The sequence below is a fragment of the Coloeus monedula genome, assembly GCF_965178545.1.
Source record: "Coloeus monedula genome assembly, chromosome: 23".
NCBI lineage: Eukaryota > Metazoa > Chordata > Aves > Passeriformes > Corvidae > Coloeus > Coloeus monedula.
In genome coordinates this window covers 1168037-1192595 of record NC_138803.1, presented here as the reverse complement: position 1 = coordinate 1192595, position 24559 = coordinate 1168037, and the positions used below count along the sequence as shown (strand labels likewise).

The 24559-nt window shown below is 53.5% G+C and overlaps 1 protein-coding gene across 1 annotated transcript in view; it reads right to left on the bottom strand.

Moving 5' to 3' along the window:
• PKP1 (plakophilin 1) overlaps positions 1-20873 on the bottom strand; it is a gene marked incomplete at both ends in the record, with an annotated part of 43751 nt that extends 22878 nt beyond the window's left edge. The window contains 3 exons of the mRNA XM_082296376.1: positions 1641-2062; positions 12904-13004; positions 20672-20873. Of these exons, the coding sequence (XP_082152502.1) occupies positions 1641-2062; positions 12904-13004; positions 20672-20873 (725 nt within the window). The remainder of the gene's footprint in view (positions 1-1640; positions 2063-12903; positions 13005-20671) is intronic.
• Between the last annotated feature and the right edge of the window lie 3686 nt (positions 20874-24559).

Genomic DNA, 24559 nt, shown 5'->3' with positions numbered 1-24559 from the left:
ACCTTTCTGCTCTTCAGTCAGAAATTCCCTAAGTCACTTCCAGTTTGTGTAATGTCTCTGGTTCCTGTTCCAGAGGATTTACAGAGCTGCTGACAGCAGCAAGCCAAGGCCACCAGTGCTCGAGGCTGGCCAGGGCTAGTTTGGCGTGTGTCAAACATGGAGTAACTGGGCTCATGGGCAGCCAAGGGTTCATGGTAACATTCTAATGGAACACTGACATTTCTTGGCATCCACGCTCTGGGACACACCCTCCTGCTCAATCCTAAAGGAGGGAGGCTTAGCCAGAGTAACCTGGGACATTCAGATGTGGAAAAGGGCATGGTTTGGCTCACACTGCTGACAGGGAAGGGGATTTTCTCAGTATCTCCATCATTCCTTGGGGAAACAGCTCAACAGTTTCAGGCCTTTGGTGGGAGTTTGACAAAGTCTATGAGTCCTGGTAAACAGCCTCACACTTATCCTGCAGTGTGAAATTTCTCCTTGGGACCAGAGACCACCAGGAATGAGTTTGGGAGCTTTTAGGGTTTGTGTGACAAAATTCCCCCTCTCTCAGGGAGTTGTGAGAGCTTCTGGGCTAGTGCAGAGCAAGTCCTGCGTGATAGTGATGCAGCACGGGAAGTGCAGCAGCCCTGGGGACTCTTGTGGAAGCTGCAGCCCCTCCTTCTCCAGCTTTCACTGCAATATGTTCTGCAGTTCAAAACATGCAAAACATGGTCTTCCAAGGCTTCCAGGACTGTGATTTGTGCAGACCAAGTCTCTCCCAAGACTGCAGCAGAGCATGGTTGGTGCTTCAGAGCTGGAGGCAGCTTTCAGCCCCCACCCCTGTAACACCACCCAAACGAGGTGATTGTCAGTGGGAGCTCTGCTGCACTCACAGGTACGTCCTTGGGAGGCTCTGAGCTCACTGCTGTGTTTTACACAGCCTGTGCTTGTAAGCAACATCTACAAGAAGGTATCTGATGCTCAAACATGATGGACCATCTTCCACCCTTATGTAATCCTACCCCAAATGGGACTGGATGCTCTGGGCAGGAAGGAATTAAACACCTTCCACTGGCTTCTCTTTCCTGATTAGTCAGATTATTCCAATTAGGATATTTATTTCAATTTATGAGTCTGTTTTTTTCTGGAACCCAAATCAGACCTTTTGGGCAAACAGAGAAGGGGCTGGGTGGAGAGAAGAGAGGGAAACACCACTGCTCAGCAGGCTCTCAGCTCCACTCTGAGTCAGACCCTCAGGAACTGATTCCTTCCAAGACAGGTTTTTTTTGGGGTATGTTTTCTGCCAGACTGAAACAGCAGGACAGCCAGGAGAGACACCCTGACTGCACACTAGGCCTTCTGCTCTTCACCTCCCCACCCTCATATCACTGTGGGTTGATGCCACCACAGACACTGGGATTGTGTTGCCCAACATCACAGAGCTACAGCAGAGATATCTGCACCGAGTCAGCCCTATCAGTTCCCCTCCACAGCCCAGGAAACGAAATAAAGCCCTTAAGAGTGACTCATCTGACCCACTTTGCTGCAGGATGCACTGGTAAGAGCTCTGCAGCGGCTCTAAGGCAGCTCAGGTGCCCAGCTCTGGTGGCCAGAGCTCCCCAGCACCGTCCACACTCCCTCAGGGGCAGAGCACTTACTTGGAGCTGGACTGGGCCTGTCCATAGACCCCGTCCTGCTTGCAGCTCATCATGGGCTGGGCATAGACCACGTCGGGCTTGTTGCTCGAGGGGCAGGACAGGGCCCGCGCTGGCATTTTTTTACTGGTCCTGCTGGTTCCCTGCTGGGTGCTGCAGCTGCTGTAGATGCTCTGGCGGTTGAGGGTGGCCTTGTGCTCGGCGCGGCCGCCGCCCTGGGCCTTGCGCAGGGTGCCGCGGGGCGGCTCGCAGTAGAGGTCGGGCTCGCTGCGGCTGCTCTTGATGTTCTGCACGAAGCAGTAGTCGCTGCCGGCGCGGGGGCTGCACACGGCCTTGCCGTGGGCCCGGCTGGCCCAGCCCTCCATCTGGCTGTACGAGCTGTAGCGCCGGCTCTCCACGTCCCGCTTCAGCGTCCCGTTGTACAGCTGCGAACAGCAAACACAGCGGGTCAGGGCTGAGCTGCAGCTCGGCACCGCCAGGCCTGCCCTGGCTGGCTGTTACGGCCTTCCTGGGCCTCTCAGGCATTTTCGTGCCCAAAATTTATGGGAGGCTATCCAACCTGCAGCCCATACAAAGGAGCCAAACCCCACCTGGGTATCAGGGATACTGAGGGATCAGGATGTGGGATCCAGGAGCTTTAAAGTAGAACTGAAAGCTCAAACGTGAGTTGGGCAATAGAGAAAGTGCTTTATTCCCAACACACGTGGTCTAACCCACCCTGTAACTACAGGAGCTCACTGCACATCTCTCACCATCATGGAGCTTGATGCCCCATTCTGACCTTCCAGCAGTGCCTGCATTTATTTTTAATTTCCTTATGCTCTCTTCTTCCCCTCCCATCTATTAGTTTCTTAGAAAGGGAGTAAAGGGAGTGAAAAATGAGTAAGAAGGGATTCTGGAATCAAACTGTGCCAAGAAACAAGTGGAGACAATGAATATCTTCTTATGAGTTACAAGGTGTGTAGTATCTGCTCAGATAATGGGATGCTCTGGGAACAATGGGGAATGTGCAATAAAAACTGAGATGACTAAGACAGGAAGTAAAAAAGAAAAGATAAAAGATGGTAAAATAAACCATCTACAATTAGCAAAACAAAAAGATGGCTTTAGCTGCCCTGCTGTCAGTTCAAAATGCCTTAACCACTCTACCAAAGTCCTCCAGATTTGCATCAAGTTTGCCACGCCAGAATTGAACTCAATCTTCTTCTGCAATGTTAAACCTTTGGGATGTCAGTGCTGGCCTGCAGGGTTATGTCCAAATGAGAGACAACTCACTCAGGTGTGTCCTCCAGAAAGGAAAATAAATTACACTGTTTTAGTGCTGTTTGGCCCGTGGTGCTGAGTTTGTGCTCTGCATCCCCTCAGCAGTCTGGCAAAGAGAGCTCTAAGACATACGGCAAACAGGGATAAAAAGAACTAAGGAATAAAACTGCTTGCCCCATCCCCCTTTGGTTGTCCTGGGAAAGCTCATCCATGGTCTCCTGTTGGATCAAAGTGGGTTTTTCTCATCTAACTCTAAGCACTGGCACTTTGGGTGCTGCTTTCTGCAAAGGCCACCCAAGGGTCCCTTTGGCTGGGAGACAAAAGTCAACACTGGCTCCTAATCATTTCCTTGGAAGTGGGAAAAGCCTGTGCCTGGTGTAATAGTTCATGTCACTAAAAAAAAATCCATATTTCCTAACCTAGAAACACTCCATGACAGAGAAATGGGAATCCTCTGCCAGCTCACCCCAAGTCCCTCGGCTCTGCCCTAACTCCATCCCAGCCCCAGCACACTCAGCATCATTCCTGCCTCCAACACTCTGCAGAATTGTCATTATGTTAATTAATTAAGCCAAATATTTCCATTAACAAACTGATCTTCAGGAATGCAGGGAATCCTCTCGGCTGTGTCCCGGAGAGCTGCAGAGGTAACGGCTGAACCCCTTCCCAAGGGGCTGCCTGGCAGCACCTGGGTGGGACTAAACCCAGCTCTGCTGATGCCCAGATCACTGTTATTTGAGTAGTTTCCAGACCTTCAGGTGTGCACCTGGACAGGTGAATGGCTGCAAGGGGACAAAAGGGGAGCAAATTCTCTCTGTGTCTTCTCCAGAGGACACAGAACAAACCTGAGTGGGGCAGGGGCAGGTTTGGAGTCTCCTGCAGAGCTCCTGGGGTTTGGAAGGACAGGTTGCAGGTGAAGATAAGAGCCAGAGTGAGGCACATCAGAGTGAAATGTGATGAGTCTCAGGGGCTCTCTGGCAGTGGGACAAGCCTTGTGCTGCCCAGGATAAAATCGAGGATGGCCACATACACAGGCTCTCTCCATCCCAGGTTTGCTTGGGATGCAGTGCACACTCAGCAGCAGCAAAGTGACCTTCCATGAAGTCATGATCTACCGTGTATGTCCTTCTGAGGTGTTATCATCCTCACTTCAATTCATTTTCCTGGGATCAGAAACCCTGGGGACAGTGAGGGACGGACAGGGCTGCAGTGGGAAGGTGCAGGGTGGACTTTGTGCTCAGTGGAGCTGCTGGCAGAGGCTGCAGGACAGAAAGCAGCTTGTTAGATGTGAGCCCTGCTGGTTTTCTTTATGAGTCAGTTTAAGCTGGGATTATTCTGTAGGGCTGTCAGAAGCTTGGCAGAGCTGTGGAGCCCCTGGGCATCTGCTGAAACTGACTCAGGGAAGCCTGGAAGAGGAACTTGTTTATCTAAAGCTGGGGTTTGCTCTGCAGTGCTCTCACCGAGGGGAGGGGGAGAGTGTCTCTGTTTACTGAAACAGAATCATCGGTTCTAGATTTCCTGCTGGGTTTTAGAGTGGCTGTAGCATTGTCCTCCTCCTTGGCAGCCCCGAGATGGGTGAAGCTGTTTGCAAAGACACCCTTCTGCAACACAGGAGCCCTGGGCTGCAAGTCCGAGCAGGTCCCGGCAGGGCGGGGGAGCCTTTTGCAAACTCATGGGAAAATCGTTCCCGTGTGATGTGAAGCTCATTACCAAAGGCAGTCCACGACTTTTATTGCTGATTCTACCAGATGCTTGGCTGAGCCCATTTTAATCTCTTTCAAGTGGCACGGACCTAATTGGTATCTCAGAATTCCTTTTTGCAGCAGGAGCCTGATCCAAAGGCTCCAGATCGATGAGGATCCTCCTGCCAGCTCCGGCAGATCTCAGACCTTGCCAAAGACTCTATGAATCCCTGCATGGCCAGGGCTGACCTGATCCCTTCCTGTTCCTGGCAAAGCGCCCTGTCTGTGCCACAGAGCAGCTTCCCCACACTAAAACCTAAATCCCTGTGTTGGATGCTGACCCAGCTAAGTCAGGGACCGTCACTTCTAGCACTGGAGCAAATGTGGCCAAGAGAACTCCCTGCAACCATCAGTGAGATAGCATGCCCAGCAAGGAAGAAGGGAAGCACCCTCTGTCTGGAGAGATGCCATCTCTGAGGGTGAAGGTGATGCTGTCACACAGTCTATGGTTTAAAGTGCCACCTGACAACATCTCCCAACTTCTGCTGATGCCACTCCATGTGCAGGGAGTTCTCCCTGTGCAGAAGAGCAGCAGTGAAAGGAAAGAATCAATCTCTGGCCTTCAGACCTCATCAGTGCCCAGATTTCTGAATGCCCCGAATTGCCTCTGCCCACTGCCCGTGGGTGTGTGCATGGTGTGCCATCCACACCTCTGCCCTTTAGGAGTGTGGGCAAATACTGGGAAAGACCAGGAAGTGCCTCAAAGTGCGGTGGAGACAGAAGGCAGTGATTCTCTCTGCACTGCAGGATCTGGGAAGCATTTTGAAAGGCTCAGGCTGTCACTGAGGCTTCTCCCCACAAGAGCTGAGAAGCCAGGGCAGCTTGGAAGGTGTCTCTTTCCAGCACACAGCTCCTTGGCAATGTGCACTGGCAGCCCAGAAACCCATCCGTGTCCTGGGCTCATCCCCCAGTGTGGGCTGCAGGGAGGGAGGGGATTCTCCCATCTCCTCTGCTCTTGTGACACCCCACCTGGAATACTCTGCACAGTTCTGGTGCTCCAAACATAAGGAGGACATGGAACTGTTGGAGCAAATCCAGAGGAAGCCACCAAGATGATAAAGGGGCTGGAGCACCTCCCCAGTGGAGGCAGGCTGGGAGAGCTGGGAATGTTCATCCTGGAGAAGAGAAGATTGTGTGGAGACCTCAGAGCCCCTTCCAGGACCTTAAGGCGCTACAGAGAAGATAGAGAGGGACCCTTCATCAGGAACTGGAGTGCCAGGACAAGGGGAATGGCTTCCACTGCCAGAGGGCAGGGATAGATGGGATATTGGGGAGAAGTTCCTTCCTGGGAGGGGGGGGAGGCCCTGGCTCAGGGTACCCAGAGAAGCTGTGGCTGCCCCATCCCTGGGAGTGTCCACGGTCAGGAACACCCTGGGCTAGTGGAAGATGTCCCTGCCCATGGCAGGGGGTGGAATGAGATCTGTAGGGTCCCTTCCAACCCAAACCCTTCTGCAATCCTATGATTCTGATTCCAGCCATCCCATCAGGCCCTGGCAGTCCCCTGTGGCTTTAGGATGCAGGAAGATGCTCAGGTGCAGCCAGGCCACCTCACATACTGATTTTAGCCTGAACTTCTCCTCCCCACTGTGCAATGAGTCTGTGTGAGGCCAGGCTCCGGGAGCTGTTCATTCATACTCAGACAGGGAAGGCAGGGAGGAAGGAAAGGCACTGGAGATGGGTACTGGTGGCACTGGTGCTCCTGTCAGAGATGAGCACTGGTGGCACTGGTGCTGCTGTCAGGCTCAGGGAGGAAGTGTTTCCCTCCCTGGCAGTACAGACCTCCCTTTAAATTAATGAGCATTTGTGGATCTCCAGTTCTCAGCCTGCAATATGTTCTAGGAACAACAAGAGGAATATCCAACACACGAGACAGGTAAACAGACACCTTTAACCTCTTATTTCAGCTGCAATAAAACTGGTTCTAGAGAGAAAGTCAAAATGGCATTTTCCCAGCCATCAGCCATGAGTCCTTTTCTGGTTTTTTCCTCCATAAACCCTTTTGCTTGGCAGAAAAAGTCTCTGTCCTGCCCCTGCTTTCCAGAGAAGCAGAAGCACGGAGCAAGGTGCACCAGCCCGGGAATGGTGCCTGGATCCAGCTCTGCCTTCCCACGTCAGAGCCCTCCCAGAGAACTGGGTGGTTCTGATTCTGCATCTGAGGACGCCATCAGTTCATTACCTGCTGGATTTTTTTCCCTTGCAATTTGTTTGTTTCTAGAGCAGCAGACAGAGAAGTGAGGGCTCCGTATAAACACGTCAGGAGCAGGTTTCTCCCAGGCTGGAGGGCAAAGCACAGGAGATGCAACCTGAGCAGGTCCCACCCTGAGTGCTGGGTGGGGAGAACACCTCAAGCTCCTTGCGAAACCCTCCGACTGCTGCTCCCTCCATGGCAGGGAGAAAAATTGCAAAACCAGCAAATACGTTGTTTATCTATTTCTGAAATGCTCCTTCCCACCTGTCCCAGGAGCTGCCTTTCCCTATGATTTTTCATCTGTTTTTTTTTCATTCTGCTGAGATTTAGGTCTTGCTGGTTCAGTTTGTTCTGGCCAAGGAAGGCAATGTCCAACTTGCTGTTCCAAAGCCTAAAGCCTCGTGCAAACCTCCCAGGGACACCAGGCTCTGACCAAGCAATGATGTGCAGTGACTCTAAACCTTTGTCTTCTTTGGCACGATTATCCAAACCACTCTCTTTTGGGGTTCTTTTAAACTTGGATAGGTCGTCACAACAAATGACAAATTTTGACCTGAAATCCTTATGAACAAAGCTCCCATTGACAACGAGAGGTTTTGTCCAAAGAGGCAAAGACAGGCAGGGACAGCAGCGATCACCTCTTGTTCAGGTAACGCTCTTGGGAGAGAAAGCTCTGACACTTCCTCCCACAGAGGACTTTTGGTTAAAAATTTTCCTACAGTCTCTGGTGCAGAGGGATCACCGGTGTGTGTTTCTCATTAGTGCCATAACGGATGTAATTACTGCAGGTAACTGCTTCAATCCAGCACCACCAGCCCAGCCAAATATTCCTTGGTCTGGGAGCACAGCTGCTCCCAGGGGCATTGTTAAAGTAACACCTGGGCCCCCCCCGGAAGAGAGACATTGAGAGGCTGGAGCGTGTCCAGGGAAGGGAATGGAGCTGGGGAAGGGGCTGGAGCAGCAGGAGCAGCTGAGGGAGCTGGAAAGGGGCTCAGCCTGGAGCAAAGGAGGCTCAGGGGGGACCTTGTGGCTCTGCACAACTCCCTGACAGGAGGATGGAGCTAGGTGGGGGTTGGGCTCTGCTCCCAGGAACAGGGACAGGACAAGAGGAAGTGGCTTCAAGCTGTACCAGGGGAGGGTCAGGTTGGACATCACGAGGAATTTCTTCATGCAAAAGGTTGTTAAACATTGGAATGGTCTGCCCAGGGCAGTGGTGGAGTCACTGTCCCTGGACGTGTGCAAGAAATGACTGGACCTGGCACTCGGTGGTGATGGGTCAAAGGCTGGACTCGATCATCTCAGAGGCCTCTTCCAACCTCAATGATCCCATGATTCTGTCAAAGCCCCAGCTCAGCTCTGTGGGGATGAGGATCTGCTGGAGACAGGACACATCTGAAATTCCCTCCCCAGCACATCCAGGGTTTGTTTGCTCTCGCTGGGGGCAGTGCTGGGGGGACACGCTGGGGACAGACCCATGTCATGTGGGGGATTTCCTTCTTGTGGAAGCAGCAGCACAGAGAGCCAGGTGGGTTCTGCACCTTGTCCTGGTCCTGCCTCATCTTGGTCATGCTGTGGGACCTGGGAATGCCCCAACCCCCAGGCAGCGATGGACCTGCCAACCCATGACCCAGGCAAGAGCAGGGTGGGAATTGAACCTCAGAGGTCTTTGCTGGTGGCACCCCACGTGCTGCCCTCTGTGTGTGGGATTTGGTTGTGCCTCTCCAAAGCTGTGCCCGCAGTTGGGGTCAGCACCACAGTCCCTGCAGCCCATGGACCCCCTGACTGTGGCTGTGGCTTTGCGACGCTGCTGGAGAGACCCTATTTTGGGGATGGAACTGAGCTGTCAGAGACAAGGGTGCAGCTCATGCTGAGGCTTCTGCCATGACTGCACTGCTCTAGGTGCCCAGTCCAGCTTCCTTAACCCTTCCCCAGGTTTGTCTGTGTAAATCGTGGTCACCACGGACCCTCCTGTGGGACCTGAGCTGTTGCTCATACCAGGACACAGTTCCTGAGGCTGGAGGGCTTTGGGAACTGCTGGCCACTCATAGCTCACAGTGGCAGTAGAGTGACAAATGTCTCTAAGGTTCCACAGCACCTGGGCTGAGGTATCACCCTGACACAGAGGGCTTTGCAGTCACAGATCCTCCTGTTACTGCATCCCAGTGTGGTATCTGAGCAGAGGAATTCCCGAAGGCTGAACATCCTGGAGGGCTGAGCCAGCCCGTGACACACGAGCCAAGGAAATGCTGCAGCCAAGAGCAAACCCACTGCCCTCCAAATGCCTCCAAGTTTCTGGGGTGGCCCCGCTGGCTCAGTGTTCCTTGCACTGGCAGTGAGAAGGTGCTCACTGGGGACAGCGAGGGTGCAAACGAGGCACCCCACAAGGGGAATTCATAGAAAATAATCTGTAGTAATGGGTGAATCAAAGGGTTTAATCCAAAGTGTTAGAAACAAAGAATCATGGAATCATTAAATTAGAAAAGCCCTCTAAGATCAAAGAGTCCAACCATTAACCCAACACTGCCACGTTCACCCAAAACCATATCCTCAAGAGCCACATCCACAAGTTTTTGAACACTTCCAGGGATGGGGACTCCACCACTGCCCTGGGCAGGCAGCCTGTTCCACACTGACTGATCCAGAAAGAGCTCTTCCTTCAGATCCATCATTTCTCTTGCTCTAATATTTGAACATCAGTCTCACAAAGTTGGAAAGAAAACACAGAAATGAGAAGTTTGAAATTTCCAGGAAGACACAGAACAGGACAAAAGGAGGAAGTCAGGGACAGCAGCTTTTAGGAGCTGTGGGTGGAACAGGACACCTTTAGGGTCACCATCTGAGGCAGTGCCTTAGATTAAGGTGCTTCAAGAGCAGTGTCTCAGGTGCAGGTGCTGTGGAGCAACACCCTGGACATGGATTCCCTGCTGCACCTTTTTAACTCCAGGGGGACTGGGAGTCAGCCATGCCCCTCAATATTACACTGGGTCACTTCCCTGAAGTATCTGAGTTTGCCTGTGCACCTCAAAGGACTTTGCCACTTTCCAGACATATTCACAGCACGAGCTCCAGCTGGAAATAAGTTCAGCAACTTTGCCTTCAAAAGCAGATTTGCTTTATCTTTGGTTTCTTGTCTTACAACCCAGGAATTACAAACAGGAAACATTTTTTAGGAAGCCTGGAATCTGCACAGACTTCAAACAGGTCTGTAGACAAAAGCTGAAGTTATCTCAAGTTGGAGGCTGGTGGTGGATGTGTGGAACCTTTAACACTGTCTGGAAGAGGCAGAATGGAGGAGGCTGCTCAGTGTGGTTGGGGTGTCTGCTGTCTGTTGAGCTTGTTAAGCACATTTAGGCTTGAGGTTATGTGTTCCGAAGTGCCAGTGGCACCTGGGCCTGCTCGCCCCTGAGTGCAGTCATCTCCCAGTGCACTCATCTCCCTGCTCCATCCAGCTCCAGTGGCAGGAGATAGGGATCCAGGGGGGCTGATTCATCCTGACCTGACAGATGTCCCAGATAGAGGAGATGAATCACCTCCCCTACCTCTGTATTAGTTGGCCAGGGGAGGAGTCAACAACTTGTCAGGACTAAATGGCTGATTCTCAGATAGACTCAGTTAGGTAAGACAAATTTTACTGTGAATCCTTCACATGTCCCAGTCCTTTTTGCTAAAGTAACCCATGATCCTGAAGACCTTTACAAAAAATATTTAGAATTAAAGGCTTGCATGACACTTAAATTTGGAGGAAGACCTTCCCTCCTCAGTAAGTGCAGAGGAGTCTCTCAGAGAACAGACAGAGCTGCCTAAATCCCCGCTGAGCCAGAAGGGTCTGAACTGTTGTGTCCACAGGACTCTGGTGTCTAATGGAGGTCCTGACCTTCATCACCTTCATCACCACCTTCCAGCTGTTCCCCGGAACACCGACGCTGCTGACTGGAACCCCCAGCAGCCAGTGGCATTCCCACCTAGCCAGCATTTGTCCAGCTGCCACAATGGTTTGGAACAAAATCAGGAATTAACAAGAGGAAGCAATAACTCTCACACCAGCAACAGGAGCTGCAGTAGCACCTTGCCAGCATGAGCAGAGCTGGGCCTTGGCTTCCTCCCTCTTTAACAAAAAAACCCATTTACAAACCCTTGGAATGGCTGAAACAGAGCAATTTTGCTTGGACAAAGCACAACAAACTCCATTCAGGAATCACAGTAGGCAAACAGCAATATATCATCAAAACAAAACATCCCAATTGTTTGACTTGTGAAGCTCAGATGCTCTGCCTCTGCCTTGGGAGCTGCCTCAGTTGTACTTTTCTGGTGGCCACGAAAACCCTGCCTTGTTACCATGGCTGGACGCTCTGCAGGGCTCCACCACAGGGACGGAGACAGGACACCTGGATGGATGGAGCCGTGCTCTGACCCATCACAGAAGCCCAGAATGGTCTGGGTTGGAAGGGACCTCAAAGCCCATCCAGTCCCACCCCCTGCCCTGGGCAGGGACACCTTCCACTGTCCCAGACTGCTCCAAGCCCCGTCCAACCTGGCCTTGGACACTGCCAGGGATGGGGCAGCCCCAGCTGCTCTGGGCACCCTGTGCCAGGGCCTCCCCACCCTCACAGGGAAGAATTTCTTCCATCCCTCACAGGGAAGAATATCCCACCTATCCCTGCCCTCTGGCAGTGGGAAGCCGTTCCCCCTTCTCCTGTCACTCCACCCCTTGAAAATAATCTCTCTTCATCTTTCCTGTACCTCCTTCAGGTACTGCAAGGCCACAGTACAGTCACCCCAAAGCTTCTCTTCTCCAGGCTGAACAGTCCCAACTCTCCCAGTCTTTCCTCACAGCAGAACTCTCCATCCCCCTGATCAACTTGGTGCCTCCTCTGGACTCGCTTTTCCCTTCTGGTGACAGAAGCCCCCTTGGCTGGGGTTTAACCAGCACAGCAAAGGACACTGAAATGGGCCAACAGACAGACTGGAAATAAACATCTCAAAGACACTCCAGTGCTCCCAGTTTTCCTACTGAACACCCAGTGATGCAAACCCAGCAAGTGACACCACTGCCTTGAAGCCATCATGCTACAACAGAGCCATTAGGAAGGACCCAGATAAATCCTTCTGAAGCTGAGGAATGCTGGTGCTCTGAACAGGCAGAGGATCTGGCCACCATCAGGAAAAGCTGCAGCCCTGTCTGTGTGCTTGGAGCCACCAAAACCTTTCCTGGTTCAAGCCTTTGATGGCTGACACGGAGCTGCTTTGCAGTCCCAGAGTTGTTGAAAGGAGCCCTTTGCTTTTCTCATATTCAAATCCCAGATCTGTGAATTGCTCCTTTCTACTTTAGAGCTGATGAAAAGCAGGGAAGAGCAGAACACAGGTCTGAAGTGGAGGGGCAACATGAGCACAAGTTGTCCCAGTGGACTGTGGAGTGGTTTGGAGCGATTCCCTGTGTCCCAGGGGTCTGTCACCAAGGACCAGGAGCTCTGTGGGATGTCCAGACTCACACTGCACAAAGACAAGTACCATCTCACCTGTGCTTTTTCTGGAAATGTGCAATAATTTCTCTGGAAATCACTGTGGAAGAACTGGACCCTCTTTTTTGTGAGCATGGATTATATCTGGGAAGGGTCTGCAGTAGCATTGAGATTGGGAACAGCAGCACAGTTCTGATGCAAATCCCCTGATCCACATTCCCCAGCCACATTCGTGTCACTCACAGCCACGTTTTGGTGCACAGGAACAAAGATGGGAACTCCTCCAGGTGGGCACTGATGTGCTCCAGGCTTGAACTGAGCTGTGATAGTCTGAACCCAACCCCGATCCTTCAGGCAGCTTCCAAACTCTTGTGCCATTGGATATCAACCCACAAATCCAAACTAAATCTTGTCCACTCTAAAATCCCCACATGAAACAGCTGTGGGGCCCTCGATCCTCCTCCTCCACTGCACTGAATCCCTTGCTAAGAGAGCCAAGATCTCTCTTGGGCGAGTTTCTGAAGTACTGTGACCTCCCTGTGTGACTGTGAGAGGTTCTTCCTGTCCAGGTCACCTCAGACCATGCACAATTCCCAGATAAAGGAGTGTCTTACCGGGTATCCCCAGTTGCTGTTCCCTGTCTGGGTTTTGGTGTAGTAGCTGCCCCGGGATGTCCCGTAGCCGTAACCATCAGCTAAACCATCATACATGGAACCTGCAAATGGAAAAGGCATGGTCAGCATGAGAAAGCATTCCCAGGAGAAAGCATTCCCAGCAGGCCCTTTTCAGAGCACAGAGCTCTTTTTTAACAGCAAGTTTAGTTATGGAAAAGTGTCAGAGTTCTAAATCTCAACAGGAACATAGGGAACACAGGCAGCAAGGGGAGACCTTGTCACTGCTGGGAACTCCAGCCCTCAGACCACAGAGCCCCCAAACCACCCAAAGGTTTGCAGCACAAAAGACCAAGTGCCATAAAACCCAAAGCAGAGGAGCAGAAAGGGCCAGAGATGGGGCCAGTGTCTGAGGTCATGGAATCACAGAAGCCCAGAAGGGTTTGGGTTGGAATGGACCTCAAAGTTCATCCTGTTCCACCCCCTGCCATGGGCAGGGACACCTTGCACTGTCCCAGGTTGCTCCAAGCTCCATCCAGCCTGGCCTTGGACACTTCCAGGGATCCAGGGGCAGCCACAGCTTCTCTGGGCACCCTGTGCCAGGGCCTCCCCACCCTCACGGGGAAGAATTCCTTCCCAATATCCCATTTACCCCTGCTCTTTGGCAGTGGGAAGCCATTCCCTGTGTCCTGTCCCGCCAGGTCCTTGTAAATAATCTCTCCCCATGTTTCCTGTCAGTTCCTTCAGGTACTGGAAGGCCACAATTAGGTCACCCTGAGCTTCTCTTCTCCAGTCTGAGCAATCCCAGTTCTCTCAGCCTTTCCTCACAGGTGAGGGGTTCCTTTCCCCTGATTAACTTGGTGGCCTCCTCGCTGTTGTACCAAAGAACCTGAGGGTATTTTGTGCTGCATGTCCCAGAATGTCTGGCCATGGAAGACTTGCAGTAAATAGAATTTCCCTCTCTGAAGGCAGAACCCACCCCAGCCCTTTCACCAGTCCACGCCATGACTGAATCCCACCAATCCCATCAGCACAAGCAGCCTGAGCAAGGCTTGCTAAACTCAATCAACAGTCACTGACAACCACCACGGACAAAGGACGATCCAGTCTATTTAACACCTGGGGATCTAAACCAGTCAAACTCCACAAAACCTCATCGCACTCTTTGAATTCCGATCTTGTCTCTAAAAGATCACTTCATGTGTCTATACTTTCTTTTCCTGAAAATGTATAGATCTCCATCATTATTTTGGGGATGCTGGAGGAATAAGTGAGACTGGCTCTCAGGTATGTTTTTTAAAGATGCAAATATCCTGGATCAGGAGGAACCCATCAGCCATTTTTCCTATTTCTCAGTGCTTTAACCACAGTTTGGATTTACCTATCCCAGCCCTTCCAAGAGCTCTCCCCGCAGTCTCTGGCACTGCAACATTTGGATCCCTCCTAAAAGTATTTTACTCAATGCCATGTTCATCACTACAAGACAAATGGAGTGAATCATTCTCTTTCCACAGTGGAATTCCCTTAACCCCCTTTGGATGGTCCAAAGGAGTTGAGGGTGATTCCAGTTTCATTTTCAGAAGTGCTCAATAATTGTGGCATCCCAGGTCCCGTTATGAGGAAGTGCAAACCCTACACCCCAATTAACTTCCAGGGGACGCTCTGAATGTCTAACAAAGTACAAAATCAGGACTTACCTGTCCTAACTTATGCACCTAAACTGGTGGGTAATGTCAGAAATATCCTAATCTCTCTGATTGTTTGATAAGACTCATCTCTGAGATAAACTGGATAAGCTCGACCACAAAGGCCCCGGAGCCACTCTGGTCTCCTCCAGCCACTGATCCTTGGAATAAACCTAATTTATTGCCCTGCCTGAGGCACCCAGAACCTGTTATGGTGATTTGGTTTGTGGCTAAAAATTCTTGCATTTTCTCAGGAAGATGATTCCCGTGGATGTGGTGTAAATAATGAGATTTGCTTTCTATTGTCAGCGGGAGAGGAGTGGGACTGCACCTGGAGATCACCTCTGGATGGAGAACAGGCAACAGCCAGGCCAGCTCCCAGCCCTGCACCTGTGCAGGAAACCACAGGAGCTCCTTCTCCATAGTCTGGAGACTCAGGGGGCACTGCTCCTCATCCAGATCTCCCCAGACCCGAGTGCCTCATGCACATAAAGTTGCACAGAACTTGCTGATAAGGCAAGGAAGTGGCCATGGAAATGCAACAGGAGATTCAGGCATGTCCTTCACCCTGTGCTCCCTCTCCACCCTGGTGCCTCCCTTCAGCTCCACATCAGTGCTGGAAGTGCTGGCGAGTTTGGGCCAGGTGATTCCCCAGGACACAGAGTTATCTGATAACCATATATCTGAGCACGAAGGTAAAGCCATTCCATGGTAATTTCCTGGGAATTCCTTCTTCGAATCAGCCTCTTGTTCTCTGTAAACATCCTGTAACTGCAGGTGGGAGCACCTGGAGCATTTTCCTGGGTGAGCAGCTGTAAAAAGGGGATCTGTGGCTGACTCACAGGTCCCTCTGACCAGTCCTGCCCGGGGACCACACTCTTCCTTTCAGGATCTGTTCCTGCCATGCACTCCACACTTTGGGGTTAGAGCAAAGAGACACCCAAAATACGCCAGTTTAGGCACATCTGTAATTTTCTTTGATAAATTCACCGCTAAGTGGCCAAATTCAGGGGATTAGACAGTTGGTTCAAGTTTATGTTCTCCAGCTGTGGAAGGGTTGCCTTCACCTCCCAGAACTTGTACACAAGAGCTTATAAACACATAATTACACAGAACCTCAAATGTTCAAGGCATTTTGAAGTCGCCCTGCTGGTTGGAGAAGATGCTTCTCCTGCCACCACACAACTGGGATTTATTGCTTGGAGAGCTCAGTCTTGAGGCCAGGAAGAACCTGGGGACTTTCTGGTGGAGGTGGCTGAAGAAAACCTGATCTTTATTTGTACAGGTTTGGACACTTCTCTGCCTGGTTCATCTTGACAGCCAGCTGGGAGCTGTATCCCCAGCCCTCAGGGACAGGAAGGAGATCCTTCTTTTCAAACACCTCAAGAGTAAAGACCACACAACCTGGTCACAGGTCCTTGGAATTCGGCATAAATCCAGAAAATCTCAAAAAACCATTTGGGCCAGGGTGGAAATGCTCTTAGTGGGAGACACCGCCCTCGTGCTTTTTCCTGGCTATGTCCCCATGGCTGTGTCCCAGTTGCTGTCACCCAAGCAGCTGTTTAGGTCCCCGAAGGGCCCATGTGCACTTGGGCAAGCACAGAGCCAATTCAAACCACTGCACTCAGAGCAGATAACACAGAACCATGGAATCACAGAGTCACTGAGGTTGGAAAAGCCCTCTGAGATCAAAGAGTCCAACCATTCCCCCAGCACTGCCATGTTCACCACTAACCCGTGCCCGAGGTGCCACATCCACACATCTTTTGAACACTCCCAGGGATGGTGACTCCACCACTGCCCTGGGTGGCTGTGCCAGGGCCTGACCACCCTTTCCATGAAGGAATTTTTCCCCAATATCCACCCTGAGCCTGCCCTGGCCCAGCCTGAGGCCGTTCCCTCTCCTCCTGTCCCTGTTCCCTGGGAGCAGAGCCCGACACCCCCCCGGCTGCCCCCTCCTGTCAGGGACTTGTGCAGAGCCACAAGGTCCCCCCTGAGCTTCCTTTGCTCCAGGCTGAGCCCCCAGATCCCTCAGCTTTTTCTCATGACAGAGGACCTTCAATAGCTGGGACAGAGCTGGAAAAATGTGGTAGAACCCCACAGAGGAGGTGCAGCCTCTCAGTGACCCTGTGGGCAGAAAACACCCCTGAAGGCTGCTCAGATTCCCCCCTCCCCAAATTGTCATTGCCCCATGGCATCTCCTTTAAAACTTAGACACTTTAAAATCTCTTTTCTCTTCAGTGGGACAATTCATGAGGGTAAAATCCAATTACAGCAGATAAGAAGTGCCAGACCTTGCAGTGCATCTCTGTGAGCCCCCTACACTGCTCCCACTGCCCTCATCCCCTTCTCCATCCCTGTTATCCATCATTGCAGAGCAAACTGAGGCTGCCACGGAACCCAGTGTAGCTGTTCTTGATGAGTTATTTCCTCTCCTCAAAGGCAACTCTCCTCTCTTGGAGCTGGCACTGAAGGCAGGAGGAGAGCTGGCTTCAAAGCGCCATTTTCCCAAAGCCAGCCAGACACACAGAGCCAACGTGGAGATTGTGGAAAAGGATGCCTGTTAATAAATATTAATCTGTGGCAGGGAAAGGCAAGACAAGAACCAGGCACCTGCAGTGCAGGCTTGGCAAGTTAAATCATAAACTATGCACGGCTTTAAACAATAAGGATGATTAAACATAGGAAAAACACAGGGAGAGCAGAGGCCTGTGGGAGGCACAAAGCAAAGCCTGGGTGCCTTCTAGGAGAGAAGTATCAGTGAAATCCCAGACACTGAAATTCCTGCAGGAATGACAAAACTCCAGTTCTGCCTTCCAGCCTATGAGCTAATGGGCTTGGGGATTTTTTTGTATCCCAATAATCTGAGGTTTGTGGAAGAGTGGAACCTTTCACTGAATCATCTCATGCTGGGGGAAGTTACCGAAGTCTTCAAAAGATTTTTCATCCCCCAAATCTCCTCTTCCTTTCACATCAGAGTCCTGATCCCCACCAAAGCCAGGTGAGATCCCACCAGAGCTTGGTGCAATTTCTCTCCTCTTAGCCACAGCCAGCACAGAAGCTTCTCAATCCCAGCTCAGCCATAGGACAGTTGGATCTGACACTCCTTGGATTTGTCTCCTCAGTGACAAATCACTGGCAAAACTTTCCTTTAGCCAGAGGACTTTGCAGAGCAGAGCTGTTGGCTATGAGGAGCTGGTTCAGCCTGGCCTGGCCTTTTCCTCTGCCATGCCACTGAAATTAATTTTCCCTGGAAATTTGCATTACTCACAAATTCAGGGGGAGGCATCTAGTTTGGTATTGCCATGGGGAGAAGGACAGATAAGCCCAGCAGCAGAGCCCACAGACCCAACCCCCAAGAAGGACAGACCCCACAGACTCCACAGATGCCAGACTCCAGTCACCCTTGGCAGCAGCTGAAGCTGCTGTGCTGAGCCAAGGCCGCACTGGGTGCAGGAGTATTCTGCTGGCAGCAGGTTTCTGCTCACTGTCCCAGCCCAGTGCACACCAGTTTGGGCCCAGATTGGCCACCTTGCCCTGAGGGACACCAGATCTCCAAAGTGGCCACAACACCTTGAGCTGCTGGACTCCAAATCACCAGTCATTTATGGCTCCATCAATCCCTGGGACACTGAGGGAGTGTGTGCCAAGCCCCTAAAGGAACTCCAGTGATGGGATACAACACCCCCACCCTGCTGTGTGCATGAGAGCTCCGTGTCCATGTTCCCCATCCTACACACACCAGGACATGGTTTCTGCAGCTGGGGGAAGCTCTGGGCCCTGCTCCAGCTCCAGCTCAAACCACAGCTCCAAACACAGCAATAAACCTGGACCCGGCCCAACCCCTGCCCAGCCCCACTGTGGGACTGTCTGGGAGCAGAGGGAACGAAGCACTCAGGCACTTGTCAGGGGGCTTTGGGAATTCCCCAGCTTGTGCTGCCTCTGAGGAGCATCCTGAGAAATCCCAGGGAATGCAGGGAGCTCAAGCTGGAGGAGGGTTTGGACAGGCAGAATCCACACAGCCTCTCTGTAGGAAGAACTAATTTTTCTCATCGGGGCTGCCCAGCTGGTCTTTGGGCAAGAGCAGTAAAACCCAACACCTGAAAGCTGAGCCTGACTCTCTCCAACACCAAGCAGGAGACAGCCCTGGGAACAAACAGCAGCTTCTCACCCTCCTGGGATTCCATCCAGGAATGCACTGGGATGAATCAGCCCAGGCCAATCACCCCCAGTGGGAACTGGGGGAGGGGGGCCCTGGGCCCTGTGTTTGGAGGCAACTCCTGGGAGTGGGATGTGACTCAGCTTCCCTGGGACACAGAAACCAGAGCTGCACATCTCCACGCAATTCCCATTCCCAGACATTCCCCAAAGTGTCTGGAGGAGGGGTTTAGCTTGCTGAGCAGAAACAGGCAGTTTGGGAATGTGCCTTTTTTTTTTCCCTTTTCCCTTTCCCCAGGTTTCACCTGGGCTCCTCTCCAAGCAGGATAATCCCCCTCTGCCTCCCTTCCTTCCTGCGTATGGATCCCTCTGCCCGCTTCCCTCTCCGTCCAGAGCCCCTCAGCTCATCCTGCTGTGTATTTTATTTTGTCAGGTCTGGTACTGTGACACCTTAAGCAACAAACCCTCCAGAGGTGGGAGGAGATCCCCATCTTCCACTTTGGTGGCAGAGGAAAGCTCTCCTTGCCCCAGTCCCCCCTCACCCGTTGGAGTCTGTGTCCACAAAACCAGAGGAAGCAGGGATTTGTTCCTGGCAGAGCCCCCCTGCGCTTGCTGTGGAGCTGCTCCACTCTCTCTGTTCCAGCAACTGCAATTCCCAGAGCAGGGATGGCTCCTGTGGAGGCACCACCTCCACACTTCCCCCAGCAGCCTACAGCCACCCAGCTCCTCTTGGTAATCCAGCCCCAAACACGTCCCTGGACCATGGCACCTCACCAGCACAGGATTCAGCCTCACAATCCAGCTTGGAAGAGCTGCTGGACAAGGCACAGCTCCTGGAGGAGGTATCAGAGCCTGGCCCAGCTCACCCAGCACCCCTCTCCACGCTGCTCACTCCAGACTCTTCTGAATGCTCAGTCCCAGATCCAGCACCCCCATGACCCCCACAGCCTCGGGATTTCCTCTCCCTGGTGGACTCAGCCAGGCCAGAGGTCTGTGGCTGCTGGAGAAACCTCCAAGAGCCAGAAGGTTTTGCGCAGAGGTTGTCACAACCCTCTGGGTTTGCAGCTTCCAGCTGGGGAAAGTTGGGCTTTACCTCCAGCCCAGATTTCTCCAGACACAAGGATGGCAGAGACAACCATTTGCCAAGCCTTGATCCAAAGAGGAAGGGGTTCCAGCGGGACACCAGGCTGCAGGGCTCAGCTGATTGCTCCTTTCCGTGGCACAGACTCAGTGCACAGAGGTGGAACGGCTGCCTGCACCCCAACAGTGGCAAAGTGGAGGGGGCTGTGAGACACCCCCACCAACCAACACCAGGGACACTTCTCCCAACTCATCTCCTTCCTACCACTCCCACCAGGCTCCCAGAGACTCCACACTTCTCAGCCTGCAAATGGGAGATGCGCTGGGATTCCAGAGGCAAGTCCCGAGCCGAGGTCTGTGTCCTGTGTGCGGGCACAGCCTCCTCCTCTGCAGCTGCCCAGCGCTCAGAAGGCAGCAAAGCCCCAGCTCCAGCCCATGGCAGGGTGGAGGAGGAGCACTGCCAGCTTTGCCCATCCACGGGAGGGGGTGCTGGGGAATTCCAGCCATGGGGGCACTTGCAGAGGAAGGATCTGCAAAACCAGACAGCTACTTCAGCTTTAGAGCCAGGGAAAAATTGGTTATCGCACCACACTGAAATGTCCAAGTGCCTCAGGGATGTGGAGCAGAGCAGCATTCCCAGCGATCAGCTCCAGCCAGGAAGGAGTTGATGCATCCAGCTCTGTGTCCTGTCCTAAACCCTTCCATCCAGTGCAAGAGATTTTGGCACCGCCTGCCTGAGGTGACCCAGAAGAGAAGCAAAGCGGTCTGTCCCCTCCCCACAAACCCCACCACAGCACCCCAGAGCACCAGCCCTGTCCCAGAGGGCCCCTCTCGCTGTGGGACTTTACCTCGGTTGGAGTGGCCCACGCTTGATGACACCGACGACTTTTGCTTCTGCCTCTTGACCGTCATCATCACCTGCTCCTGGACCCGCTGCTTCCCCGTGCCCTTGGTTTTCAGCTTGTGGTCCGAGGGCAGGGCCAGCGTGGAGCTGGCCTGGTCCTGGAAGCACTCGTAGGCCAGCGCGGTTTTCAGCGGGGAGTGGAGCATGGCTGGAGAGCGCGGGCACAGGGGCTGCACGTCACTCACACGGACAACACGAGGCCGCCAAACACCGTCTGTGCTGGGCTTAGTCCCCCAAACCCCTCCTTGCCATACGTCCCCTGGCCCAGGGTGTCTCAGGGCTGCTGCTCGCAGCTCGGCTCCCCGGCGTGTGAGCAGTCACACCCTCTGCCAGACTGGATATACAGCCCTGCCCGCACACACCCACGCGCTCCCCGCCAGCCCCGGCACCCCCGCGCCGCTGCGGGGCAGCTCCCGGACCTCCCCCAGCCCCTGCCCAGCCCCGCGGGGCCCGCGGCACGTGGAGGGGCCAGTGGGGAGTGGGCGAGGTGGGGGCTCGAGGGCTGGGCACGGACATGGTCCCTGCGCAGGGTCCGGGGTGAGGCTCAGTGGGTCTGGGTAGGAAACGGTGCTCCCCGGCTGCCGGGGGGCTGGGGCATCTCCCACACGGCTCCTCTTGGGTTCCAGTGTTTCCCTCAGTCCAAACTGCACCAACCCCGTGTCACAGTGGCAAGAGGTGGCCCTGCCTGTAGGAGCAACACTGCCCACAGCACCCATTCCAGATCCCAGCTCTACCTGCACAGGTTGCAAATCCACCCCTCTGAGCCCAGGAATGCAGGATTCCTGCAGAACACCGGCTCTAGGGGTCAGGGAGGATCCTGATGAAGTGCCCTGGAGAGTCAAGGACCTCTCCCTAAAGGGTGTCCCACTCATCTGAGGGACGGGCCTATGAAGAAATCGGGGCACAATTGGGGCAATCTTTGCATGCAGCTTGGGCTAGCAGGGAGGAAAAGAGGACATTTAGCAAGAGTAGGAGATAAAATGGCTGTGCAAGAAATGACACGCCAGGCTATGACTGCGAGCAGAGAGCTCTCCCTCTGCCAAGCCACACTGCAGCAACTCGTCTGCAGAGAACTGAGCACCTCGCTGCTGGTGTGACCAGTTTCAGGTCACAGCAAGTGCTGACAAAGCTCCTGCCAAGCCACAAGAGGCTGATACAGGAGAAGAGGAACAGTCCCCATCAGGAGGGTGGCCGAGGGGAAGATGCCCAGGGCAGAGGCTTCCTGAGTGTCCCAGGACCAGGAGCTGGGTGTTTGTGCCAACACTCAGCCAGAGGAGCAGAGCCCTTCGTGCTGCCAGACGGATCAGCTGTGGAAGAAAGGATGTGTGGAGTTTCTCTCCAGTGGGCATCAGCAGTGCCCAGGGTCTGGCTGCCTTCAGGCCTGGTGCTTCATTTCACTCCCATCCATCAGGTTTTGTGTTTCCCTGGTGATTTGTGTCCCCATTTCATGTTTTATAGGAACCAGAGCAGCATCAGAAAGCACAGAGCAGGCTCCTGGGAAAGATAAGCTTTGTGCACTGTCCTTTTCCATGCTCCAGGATGCTCCTCCCATGAAACCCAGGAGTAGAAAGCCAGGTTTTGTCAGTAAGACACAGTAGAGCAACTGCAGGGTATTTATTTGCCTTTGGTCCCCTCTCCCCACCTTGACACCTCACCAAGGTGAGGCTTTACTCTGCTCCATCACCCAACCAGGCAGGACTTTTAGACCATGTCCAGGCAAGGCCAGCCTGGAGGTGGGTGGGTGCTGCCCAGGGCCGGGTGGGTGCTGCCCAGTGGGATGGAGTGGATGGAGCGAGTGGGTGCCCTCCTTTCCCGCTGCTCCTGAGCGTTTCACGAGGCGGGGATCAGGCCGTGCTCTCCCGGTGCGGGCAGGAGCAGCGCAGCCAAGCCCAGCTGTTGTTTTCCTCTGCCCCACTTGTTTCTCCTGAAAGCTCAATATCGATGCCAAGCGGTGTTTTCGCAAATCAATGACAGGCTGTCAGCGTCAGGTGGCTCCTGCACAACAAAGTGCCAGCTCTCGCAAACCTGTAATGTCACTTGGCCCGGGGCGAGGAACAGCCCTGTCCCTTGTCCCCGCGAGGGAGAGCCGCGTGTTTATCGCATCCCGTCACTGCGCTCTGGCATCTCCCTGTTTCATAACTCGCCCAAAATGCTGAGCTGGGCTGCGGAGCTGCGGACAAGGAGCTTAGGGAGGCTTTCAGGAAACAATGGTTTCTTGGGGCGAGTTCGCACGGTTTAGCCCAAGGGAGGGAATCTCCCAGGATTCTTCAACAGATTCCAAACCCGCATTTGGAAGAGCAAAAGGTGCCCAAACAAAGGCTTTTATTGCAGTCCTGTGCAAACTGCGGTTCTGGTGTCGGGCTGGGGGTGTCTCTGAGCGGGGCACGGGGAACATCAGCCCAGCCAGCCCAGCGCAGCCCCGGCGCAGCAGCAGCAGCAGCAGCAGCAGAGCTTTCATCCAGCAGCGCCCCGAGCGAATTCCCTGTCTGCCTTTGTGTCTGGAGCTCACGGGCAGAGCGGGCAAGGCTGACAGGGACGCACCCCCCGTGCCGCACTCGGGGTGCGATGGGCAGAGATGGGAGGGTCGATGGAAGCGGTGCCATCGGGACGCGGGCGGTGCTCTGGGGGCTCGGGGGTCCCGGCGCTGCCCGAGCGCGGCCAGCAGCGCTGGCGAGGCTGTGACTCACGCTCCGCACCCACTCCGGGACACGCCCTGTGCATCTGGGCTCTTCAAAGCATTTTTGTGCGAGTTCCTGGGATTCCTGCCAGCTGCCTGATCGCAATCAAAGCGCTCGCTGGCCCAATGCTGCTCCCAGAGAGGCGCAGGTTCCCTGTTCAAACTTGTCGGGCGCTCCTGAGCTGAAGTGTCTGCAGAGCGCTCGAATTCTGCTGGGGGGAATGACTGCCCCCAGCCCTGCTGTCAGGAAGTCCAGCTCTTGGGGCCTATTTCAGCACTGAGGGTTGATCCTTCCTCCGGGAAGGTGGTCGCCAGGAGGGGCAGAGGTGCGGATGCTGGGAATTTCTTGTATTTCCCAGGATAATGCCATTTTCTGAGCAGTGATTCATCCTCGCCCCAGCACAGCTGAGACTTAACAGAGCCTGGCAAGGTTTCTCCAAGAGGAAACCTGCCCTTCAGATTTGCACACCTTGGTTTCACTCTGCCTGCCTTGAAAGTGTCTCTTTTGTGGGACCAGAAAGCACCACAGGAAGGGGGCAGATGGAGAGCTCAGATCCAACAGAGTAACAGGATCCAGCTGGAAGGGAACAGAGAGCTGCCATGGTGAGGAAAGCCAGGCAGAAGCCTGCTGAGACTTGTGGCCAGGTTGTTCTTGAGCAAAACCTCCCCTCCACTCCTTGCACATGTGTGGCACTGAGAGGTTTTTGGGGTGGTGCTGTGAGAGGACAAGAAGGCAACAGTGCCAGGCAGGTCATGGGCTGGCCCCTGGCAAAGCAGGGACACTTCTCCAGTCCCAGAGATCTCCCAGTGTGCATGGGATCTTGGAAAGTAAGGAAATCCTTGATTTCTTCCCAAAACAGAAGGATGCCTCAGGCAGAGCAGCTACATCTGGCCAGCTGAAAGCCTGGGCTGTGCAGGGGAGATAAAAGACCCAGGAACATCACTGGGGTGTTCCCTGACAGAAATATGGAATGAGTGAGTTAGGAAGGGGCTGCCCCTCTGCCCAGCACAGGGCTGAACCAAGTCAGGGCCCAGTTGCTCCAGACCTTGTCCTGGGGAGGTTTGATGGACATTCCACAGCCTCTCAGGCCTCTCTCCCAGTATTTGACTGTCCTCATGGTGAATTGCTTTTCAGGTATCGAAAAGGAATTTCCC